Source organism: Sinocyclocheilus anshuiensis, unplaced genomic scaffold, assembly GCF_001515605.1.
Source record: "Sinocyclocheilus anshuiensis isolate Anshui unplaced genomic scaffold, SAMN03320099.WGS_v1.1 scaffold1503, whole genome shotgun sequence".
Classification (NCBI taxonomy): domain Eukaryota; kingdom Metazoa; phylum Chordata; class Actinopteri; order Cypriniformes; family Cyprinidae; genus Sinocyclocheilus; species Sinocyclocheilus anshuiensis.
Genome location: NW_015554170.1, coordinates 230,508 through 241,767, shown reverse-complemented (window position 1 = coordinate 241,767; position 11,260 = coordinate 230,508). Strand labels below are relative to the sequence as shown.

The 11,260-nt window shown below is 37.4% G+C and overlaps 1 protein-coding gene across 1 annotated transcript in view; it reads right to left on the bottom strand.

Moving 5' to 3' along the window:
- Nucleotides 1-11,260, bottom strand: part of LOC107670936 (phosphatase and actin regulator 3-like) — a 71,941-nt gene that overhangs the window by 7,516 nt on the left and 53,165 nt on the right. The window contains exon 9 of the mRNA XM_016463760.1: nt 468-523. Coding sequence (XP_016319246.1) covers nt 468-523 — 56 coding nt within the window. The remainder of the gene's footprint in view (nt 1-467; nt 524-11,260) is intronic.

Here is an 11,260-nt window from a genome sequence, read left to right as displayed (position 1 = left end):
TCTGATTTCTCTCAACATGGGGACAGGAGAGCTGTCAATCAATAAATTGGGAAAAAAAAGTAACTTGCGTTACTTATTTGAAAAAGCACCTCAGATATTCTCTTGTAAATTAAAAAGTAATGCGTTACTTTACTAGTTACTTGAAAAAGTAATCTGATTACGTAACTCGCGTTACTTGTAATGCGTTACCCCCAACACTGCTCCTAATCAGGTCAAGATGATTTAGTCACATGAAATAACAGTTTTGTGAATATAACCAAGTTAGTGCATTAAGTTGCCTGACCATTTTTATTTCAGTGAATAAAAACATACTTTATTTTAAAAACACAGTCGTATGAATTTTAAGCAAAATGGTGATGCTATTTGTCACCAGGCAGGTAATAAACATGATTTCCAGCTAGAGGAAGAAAAGTGTACCTCCAGCATCCCAGACGCTTCATCTGTGATCTGACAGGTGCGATACTCACGTTTGAGGATGTTCCGGCTCTCCAGCTCCTCCACTGCTGGTCTCTGACTCAGTCTCCTGCGGAAAAACACCAAAATCACGTTCTGGACCATTGTAATGCAACCTCCAACGTGTCTTTGACAGTCTCTGCTCAGCAGCGGGGATCCCGCGATCCGCGCATGTTACAGGGGAACCCTGCGTCCCATCTCGCGTCTAAACATCGCCGAGGATCAGCACGACTAAAGCACTTCCACATCACCAGGTTTATTATTATCTGTGCTTGAGATTCCCTGATTTCACGGAATGAAGCGAACGGCACTTGTTCATGGGAGCGCGGTTATTACGCGAAAGCCTCGTCGACGAAGAAATACGCCGATAAGTGTCGGTTTGTATCAAAAAGCAATAGAAAAGAGTGAAAAAGATGAAGCGGAGACGGAGATGAGCATCTGATCCTGAGTTCTCTGAAGTCTCAGAGTGCTGTGTGTGATACTGGAGATCCTTTACGCATCATTTATAAAGGGGGCGGCGCGTGCGGCAGAGATTCCCACGCACACTCGGTGCGAGCGCCGGAGGAATATGCTGCAGTCAGGGAAAATACAACCTCCATCCACACCTCTGATGGATCGTGCTTTAATATCGAAACAACAGAGATATGCAAATATTTACCACTAAATCAGAACAACTAAGCTCTGCTAAAGGACTTGTTCGAGGGGAAAAGCTTTGGCGTCGGTGCGCTTTAACTCACTCAGTCTCAGCAGTGTTCTGAGTTTCTAAACCACGCTGTAGAGAGACGTGTTGGGCGGGGCTTTCATATGCATATGAAGAAATATGTGCATGCAAAATTATGTAAGCGTTCAGCTTATTTAAACAATAAAGTCACATAATGCTAAACGCTTTTCAAAACGATTGAAATCCAACTATGAATCGCTAAATATCATAGTGTGTATTTTATGTCAGGTTACAAATGCACCACAGTTCCCTACACTTTTCTTTTCTTTTGTTGGCGGAGAAGGTGATTTTGACATTTACAACAAAAACCTGCAGATGCAATATAGTCTGAATAGATAGAATTGTATCCCAACTGCATCAGTGACAAAACACACATGAACATCCCTATGGAAAGGATGTGCTCAGTGCTCACACACTTTGAAAATCAAGCAATGAGTCGTGTGATGGCATGACAAAAAAAAATAGATTTGACACATTTGTTCAATTTGTTTTGTCTAATTGTGCTTTAAGATAACAATGTATAGACCTCACACTGAAATGTATGATCTGCTCATTTATTGTAGACCACCTTGCAAACCCCCAGGACACTGGGGCCCTAGGTGACACTTATATTGCCTATATGATGTGTAGCTTCATATCACTTGCTCACTGACAGATTCACACGACAGCTGAAGTCTTCAGTGTGATGAAACGTCGTGTTCACACACTTTAATTGTCGCGGCACAACAGAACATGACGCCATGAATCATACAAACAGCAGGCCTAAGGTGGACTTGTACACAATCTGCTGTTAAAAAAACACAGTTCCAAACAAGAGATGTATATTTTTAAATCTCGCCTGATTGGCCCAGGTCCTGGAAATATTAGCTGTGGGGAGATTAAGCCGAAGCTGTGACACCGTATTCACTGAAGCCTTTAAATGCACTCAACATGGGCAAAACAGAAACAAAACTAAAATAAACGAATATGGTTGAATTCCATAGGTTTTTCAGTTCCATTAGTGAACTGCATTAGTTTACATGAACTATAATGAAAAATACAATAAGATTCCATTTGTTAACTATATTTGATGAATTAAATAACATATACTAACAATTATCAATACATCTGTTACAGTATTTATTGACCTTTATTAACGTTAGTTAACTGTTAATTTTTAGTCCATGTTAACTCAGGTCCATTAAATGACATTAATAGATACAACTTTCGATTTAGCTGATGTAAATGCTGGGGTTAATATTAACTAAGATTAATAAATGCTTTAGAAGTATTTTTCATTGTTAGTTTGTGTTAACTAATGTAATTATCTAATGCTAACAAATGGAACCTTATTGTAAAGTTTTACTGATGTTTCCTAAACATTTATTAACCTTAGTTAATATTCATTACATTATCAAAATTAAAAATGATTTCTGTTAATATTATTGAATGGACCCGAGCTAACCATGAGCCGAACTAACAATGAACAGATCTATTTTTATTAACTAATACTAACAAATCTTGATAAGTAGTGTTAAGTAATGGAATTTACAGCAAAGTGTTACCGGTTTTCCTAAACATTTCACAGGTTGGTTTGCTCCTGTTAGATATAACAAAAAAGAACTTGAATACAGACTATAAAAAGGCTATGATTTTTTTCCAACATGTAAAACCTGAAATACATCTAAATCCAGCATTTATTTCTGAAAATGTGCTATACAGAGGAGAAATGGCTATTCAGAGAAGTGTTTTTATCAGCACAATACAACATCTCAGTTCTTTATAGAACACCCTGAGGTCATGCTCCTTCCTGACGATAACTTCCTCCACTTATGAAACATGAGGATGTGCTATATATTAAGTGAGCCACCGCTGTGTCAGAGCGATAAGCCGGTTACAGGAGCAGCCCCTGATGGGACTGTCAGTGAGTGGTTGTGAGTCAGTCTGGATTTCATGGCCTGCCATTGTCCAGTGAGCTGTGCCTTAATGCCCGACCCTCGTTCCGGTCGACCCAGCAGAGCGGCCGAGGATATGAAGGAAGCTTCAGACAGTCACTGACTGCACGGCTTTGACTGACAGCCAAGTGTGTCTAGAACACCCTGAGGGACAAGGATGCCAAGCATCATTACAAAAGTTACATGCATGCTTAGGAATAGTTTGAGTGTTTATGTAACTTCCAGGGTGCTTCTTCGGGTGTCATTTGGATTTCTGAGTGCGTACTAAAAATTAGATGTACAAGAGAGATGAAGGAACTGAAATCTTGATTCTTTGTTTCTCTGACACGTGATATTACACAGTGCCATTTGCAGTACGTAATGACAAAGTTATCTATCCTATTACAAAAAAAAAGATGACATATTTGAATGAGACAGATGTTTTATTAGCGTTTCTGATTTTTAGCCGAAATGATGTCCGAGTTGGTAAGTTTGATCAATTTCTGTGAATCATTTCACTTTCTGTTTCAATTAATCTATTAAACAATCAGCTCCACATACTTGTATTACTCAAAGTGTTCAAATTAGTCTCCAATTACCATTTATCATGTTTACATTTTTAAATATATGCCATTCAAAAGTTTGGGATCAGTACGATTTGTGACAAAATGCTTACATTTACCGTTTGATCAAAAACACAGTCAATATATATTGCAATATACACATATTTATAAATATTCTTACAATATATTCAGAATTTTCAGCATCATTACTGCAGTCTTCAGTGTCACATGATCTTCAGAAATCATTCTAATATGCTGATTTGCTGCTCAAGAAACATTTCTGGTTATTATCAATGTTGAAAACAGATGTGCTGGCTAATATATTTGTGGAAAATGTCTTTTTTTTCTTGAAGAACAGCATCAATTGTGTAACCACATCTAAGTGTAACCAGTGTGGAGCCCATGCCTTGATTTTTTGCATTAAACGTTTGAGTCTACATAGCAACACTAGCTGTTTGAAATGATCCTCTCACATTAATATCAAGATATATGACAAATAGAAAGGTAGCCGTATATTGAGCCATATTCAAAATGCCGTACCTACTGTACTATTTAGTAAATATATAAATAAAGGCTTAGACATGCAAGCAATTTTATTCATGGCTCGCTTTTAATAATCATCAAACCTCTCGGCTGACCCCAGGTCTGCTCTTTAGAACAGAGCAACATGTGAGACAAAGAGCTGGTGGCCTCGGTCTGTCCCTGCATAACCCACTACAGGAACAACGTGAGGTCTGATCTTCAAACGCCTCCACATCTATAGTCACTCTAAAGTGTGATACGGTCTGAACTGGCACCCACTGTGCTTCTCCTCTGATGTACTTCAGAAACGCATGACAGCTGTGAGGCAACAAATGCGACTGATTCATTACAAGAAAATGAATTTACTGGCCCGCTTTTAAGAGAGGACGCTTGGCTTACCTCAAATGCATTATAAATACTATGAGAAAGCATCTTTTCTTCAATCTTCAAGTTGGGTACACTGGAGCCAAACAAGATACTAATTGCTTCATGCATTATTTTTGACCCATTCAGCTCTTTCCTTAAATAGATGCTATCCTCATGAGGCCAGAACTGGGAATGAACACAAATCGATTTGCTGTTGGGTTGAAACAATGTCTGCCACGGGAGGAACTGTCTATTTGTGGCCCACATAGCAACTCAGCCCTTTCCAGTGATTGATTTTCCAATACTGGGATTTTTATTGGAACCAGTTCGGTGGATTGGTGCTATTTTAGAATAATACTATACTACATCTGTTCAGCTTTCAAAACATCACCCATTTCTTGTATGCTGTTTTGTAAATTGTCAAAATGTACCATTTTTTTTACACTTCTGTTTATACTCTTTGGAATAACATGCACAGCTCAATCGTTCACAGCAAGAAAAGGAATATATATTGGGAAACTAAATCAAATCATTTTAATTTCCTTCTTGAAAGAATAAAACAGGACAAAAGAAGATCTGGAATACGTAACTCTGATGCAATGGAATGTGGGCAGTGTTTAATTGGTTGTGTATGCCTTTGTGCCTCTGATGACTTAATTAGCAAGTGTATTCAAATGTAAATATAGTGCTTTCACTGTGGGATGGCAGCAGCATCTAATTCCAGGATCTGGGCTTTTTTTGGAGTTGTAAAGGCGATGTCACATCCGGCGCTAGTGTCGTGCACGTCTCGTATGATATCTAGTAGTTATGAAGTCACCGTGGATCCTAAGCATTGGGCAAGTTGCCTGGTTGCGAAGCTGAGCTTAATTTAGCAGAGAGAATGCAGGCCAGGAACACACAGTCAATAATATTGCTGTAGAGCTGCATGGGTAACACGCTTGACCTCTCAACACGCTCCTTTTAACATGTGTCCTCATCATATGTAATCAAGAAGGCGTGTTCTGAACAACTCACGTCTGATCATCAGTCACAAGAGCCATACTGCTGTTAGCTAAAGAAAGAAAAAAAAACAGAAACCTTGAGAAACATAATATAATAACCTGAAATGGCATTTGTGATGGCTGTAATATGTAAGGGCTCATGTACAGAGTGTTTTACTGCTGTTTCTGCATTAGTGAATCAAGCCAGTGACTAAACGATCGACTTCACACTGTTCCCATTAGCAGCTTGAAAACCTTCCGTTGTCTATATCGTGATTATTTTATATACTAAAAAGCAATCAAATATCATTCTCTTCCCAAGTAAAAAAGTAATATGTTTAAAATACATTTATTTCATACTAAATATAGTTCAAATCTATTAACAAATTTACTGATATGTCGCTCGAGACTTAATTATTATTAAACTTTATTTGGAGTACTACTTGTGCACAATGCACATTTCTTAATATTAAGCCTAAAATGTGTTTTAATGTCACTATTGATGAGGATCGCATGGTCTTTGAATAACATCGGTCTTTAAATGCAAGATATTTAAAGTGTACCTGAAGTACACTTTAGCACAATCAAATACACTTCCGTATATCTTTAGTTGGACTTCAGGACTACTTCCGCACAATTAAAGTGCATTAAGCACAAAATTAGTTGTTCCAGTTTAGCAGACTTTAAGTTTACCAGTTTAGTATAACAAAAGCACTACTGCAGGGTATTTTTATTAAGTACATAAATATGTAACTGTATTTGTAGTATGCTTAGCATGAAATAAATGTATTTCAAATACATTTTAGTACATTTATTTTTCACTAGGGTTTACAATTGCTGGAGCAGTGCGAGCCTATCGGTGCCAAAACTCCTGTTATAACCAATGACACAGAATTTTGACAGAATTACTATAAATTGATGGCATTCCTTACAGTGGTTGAAAATGACTTCCGTCATGGCAAAGATGCTGATGATGAGTCTTATTGACTTCCTTATTGACTTATTTGAATAAAACAGGTGAGAAAATCCCACAGACTAACAATATCTAGTGTAGATACCAGAATATCACTTGGGAGTTGCTCTTTTGACTTCACTCAGTAAGCAACCACCTAGCAACTATCCAGACCTCCCTAGCAACCCATAAGCATTGTGCCGATGAGATCTGTAGAAACAAGCTGCTCCGGTCACGTTTTGTTCATGTAATGTCAAAATTATGTTCAGTCCCATATCATCAGAAACACTAATGAGGCAGAGGCACAAACGTGCAATTTATTGCAAAACTGTCATTCAGCGCTATGTACACTGTGAATTGTATCATATGCTTGTACTGAACGTTTTGTTTCTGAGTTGAAGGTAGAAATTGTGCCTTGAATTGCAGGTTGTACTGTACAGAGGATTCCTGAGGAACCACGATTAATATTTCAGCAGCTAAAAGAGAGACTCCCCCACATTGCCACCAGAAACAAAAAAACACATCCAGCCACTGTTGCCTAGCAACTGCAGCAACCATTGAAAGCTATGGAGAGGGTAATGAGCCCAGCATGCACCGAGCTGGAGTCTGAGTCGTGAGTCGTGATGTGGGCTAAAAATTGTTGCTTCTATAAATAGCAACTGACTGGATTTCTACATTGGGCGTTTTCTGGAAGAAGGAACTATTCCAGGCTATATATTCCCCTGCATTGTGCACTACAGCATGACATTCATGTGATGGGTGTCTATTTATATTTATCTCATGCCGATTTTCTTTTCTTCACAAGGCACTGCAGGTTTCAGTATTGAACACATGGCATTTTCAAAATGCTATGCACTAAAAACACCGGGAGCGAAACAAGACATCTGTTTTCAGTCTCTTTTACATATAATTATTAAATGGTTCAATAATAAAAAAAAAAGATTACTTCAGTCTGCTGATCATTTTCTTGGCAAATAAATAAATAAATGTGCATGAAATATTTATATGAGTTGAAATTATTTTATTATTATGCAAGACGAGCGCATGGAGTGATACGAGAGATGTGAGACTAGAATTTGTAACAGTTACTCCAGAGAACCGTATTATACAGTCCGTTCTGATCAAACGGCATTCATGAAGACAAGATAACTCTTTATTCATCTACTCATGAATTCTAACAATGACTATATCACGTAATAGTTCAAAATGCTTGAATAGTGCATTTCTTTCTCTTCCTTATACAAAGCTTATGTGAAGCATGATGACTTGGTAAACTTTTTGAATAAAGTTTTTTTGTTGGCAACTATGGTTGCACGAAGAAACATTAAGGTATTATTTCCATTGCACAAAAAGTGGAAAAAGTTATTTGGACTATTAAAGGGGTCATATGATGTTGCTGAAAAGAACATTATGTTGTGTATTTGGTGTAATGAAACGTGTTTATACAGTTTAAGGTTAAAAAAACATTATTTTCCACATACTGTACATTATTGTTTCTCCTCTATGCCCCGCCTTTCTGAAACGCGTCGATTTTTATAAAGCTCATCGGTCTGAAAAGCGAGGTGTGCTCTGATTGGCCAGCTATCCAGTGCGTTGTGATTGGCCGAATACCTCAAGCGTGTGATGTAAATGTTACACCCCTACCATCACGCCTGTGATGCCGTCCGGCCAGAGCGATGAGACAAAAACATTAAAAGCCATTATAAACGAGGCATTTGTTGCATCCAGTGGGGACATAATTACTGATTATAATGACTTATACTGTCTTTTTACATGTTGCGTTGCATCGCGCCACGTAAACATAAAACCATGTCTGCATTTGTGATCGGAGAAATGACAAACAACAAGCGCTTCTCTACACTGCTCAAAACTCTCGTTTGAATCGTCAGTGGCAAATCCTTTAAATATGAAAACGTACTTACAGTCTGTGAGTCAGAACAGCCGGCATTGTAGTCTACTCTACCAGGATCAGGAAACAGTCCTCCATAAAATGTGCCACTGATAACTTAACCACTGATTTCTAGTCGTGTCCTCTTTTGGAAGGCCAAACAAAGTAGTTTCACTTTCACAATGAAACACACAGCGCCACACACGGCGGGCTTGAGTGTGTATTTTAAATGTATATTTTACAGGACTACTAAATGACTATTTTCACCCAAAAATTTAAATTTGCTGAAAGGTTGCTCTCCCTCAAGCCGTCTAAGATTAGTTTTTTTCTTAACGGGAACAGATTTGGAGAAATGTGTCATTCCATCACTTGCTCACCAGCGGATACACTGCAGTGAATGGGTGCCGTCAGAATGAGAGTCCAAACAGCTGATAAAAACATCACAGTAATCCACAAGTAATCCACACCACTCCATCCATCAGTTAACATCTGGAGAAGACAAAAGCTGAAACAAATCCAGCATTAAGACGTTTTAACTTCAAACCATTGCTTTCCGCTAAAATATGAGTCCTCTATCTATTATGTTGCTTTTTCGCCAGTGAAAAAGTATTCGTCTAATTAGGCAAGAAATACGCACAAATCAAGCACTCGTTATAAGGAGATGGACCTTCTCTGGAGGAAGCATTATTATTCCCATTCTCCCATTCACTCCCAACAAGTTATTGAGATCCATATCTTCTCAAAATCCTGGATGGCCTGAGGGTGAGTAAATGTTAAGCAAATTTTCATTTTTTGGGTGAACTATTCCTTTAAAATGTTCTTTACATGAATGAAAAAATGCTTCATTTATGAAAGGTCTCTTTCCTCCTTGAGGTAGCAACAGTGACGTAGAGGATTGATCGGGAGTCCTGCTGCGGTTTTTCAGAGCAACTGACAATGCAGCAGGCTAAAAATAGCATTGGAGAGGGATCCCCCTTCCCGGCCAACCCACTGCAGTCTGGCACAATTCAAATGCTGATGTGCCCAAAACAGTGTTACACAAGAGCACGTACAAAGAGAAGTTACACAACAAAGAATGAGAAGATTGTGTCGATTGATTCAAACGTTTATTTCCGTTACAGCAAAATCTGTTACATAATATAACAACAAAATGTGCAGTAGTACTCCTAGCTTTAATAATAGACTATTTATAGACTATTTAAGCAGTAATGCAAGTGTCAGAATGTCTAGCCACCATGACGGATACACAGATCAAATTAGGTAACAAAGCAAATTAGTTCTCAATGCGTTTTTCATGATGTAAATTCTCATTTCGAGAGCTATCCTGCCATAGATTACTGGGACTGGACACTATCACTGCACCAATGCCGCACAGACACATAAATCAACATTTGAAAATACCAAAAGTGCACTTATTTTAGCATCCATGATATACTATTTCAGTTTTTGTTGAATTTTGGAGTTTGAGCCTTTTTAATTTTAGAATTTTTGTTAAAGATTTAGTCTTTTTTGTTGCATGTTTGTCTATTTTATTATTATTATTATTATTATTATTGTTATTATAATTTTAGTTATTTATAACTTGATTCTGTAACTAGCTGAAAAAATAAGCACAGTTTTAAAATATATCATTTTATTTATTTATTTATTTCTTTTATGGTTTTAGTTAACCCTATAATAACCCTGACTCAACTGCATGTGCATGTGGATACATGCCGATATTATGCTGATATCTGTCTTCTCTATTAATCGTTTTAATAATCACTGATGCCAGATGAAACCAGGTGGTATAATAGCGCAACATTAACGGAGGCAGGCAAACAGCAGTGACTTTCGTTATCAAGTCAGCTATAATCTATAATAATATTGACACATTTGCCTAGAACTTTCCTGCTTACCATAATGACTAAAATACACATGGCAAAGCATTGTAGGGCCTGGTTCCACTGGACTGAAGGATTTCAGTGAACAAGACTGGATTTTGTGCTGAAATACTGATGAATACCCTAAAAGTTTCCTAACACCATGCTATTGGCTTATAGTTAGAAGCATTCTGGACACATTAAATAAAACCCAGCACCTCAAACACACAGAGCTGCACACACACTTGACTGAATTCATGCTGCATTGTGTGTTTTCTGTTTACTACATGAGGCAGGAGTTCTTGTGCTCCAGCAGAGACCTTCATGTCACAAACAGAGCAGGAAGATACAATTTGACACATGATATTGTACCATCCTGTTAACTTGCTATCTGTAAATTACCTTACCATAAAAAATTTAAAATTAGAAAAAAATATATGATTTAACATTGCATTATATGTTTTTTGTTTTTTTTTGGCTCAAACGCATGGATTTGGGAAGTAAAAATTATAAATTAATTATAAATTACTTTGACTGAATCAACATATAATTTACAGTTTAAATCTAAATCATTCTCAACACGAAAATACATGTACTTTTACTGTAAATTATTGTTAAAATTATGTTGTTTTGAAAGTACAAATATGAGCTACCTTATCATTTGCTGTGAAAAACAATAAGAGGACATGACCAGAAGTCCCTGCATGACTCTTCACAAATGACTGTAGTTTTTGTTAGCAGTTACAGTGGGGTGAGCATACAAGTACTGACTATGATTTATGGACAGACCACTTACTGTATCATCAGCTCTGATTCATCACACAGCTTTCTATTTTACCTCCTGTGTACTTATGGTAGTTAAAGGGTTAGTTCACCCAAAAATGAAAATTAGCCCATAAATTACTTACCCTCAAGTTATCCTAGGTGTATATGACTTTCTTCTTTCAGACGAATCCAGTCGGAGTTATATTAAAAATTGTCTTTGATCTTTCAAGCTGTTTAATGCCACTCAGCGGGTGTTGCATGCATCAGTCCAAGAG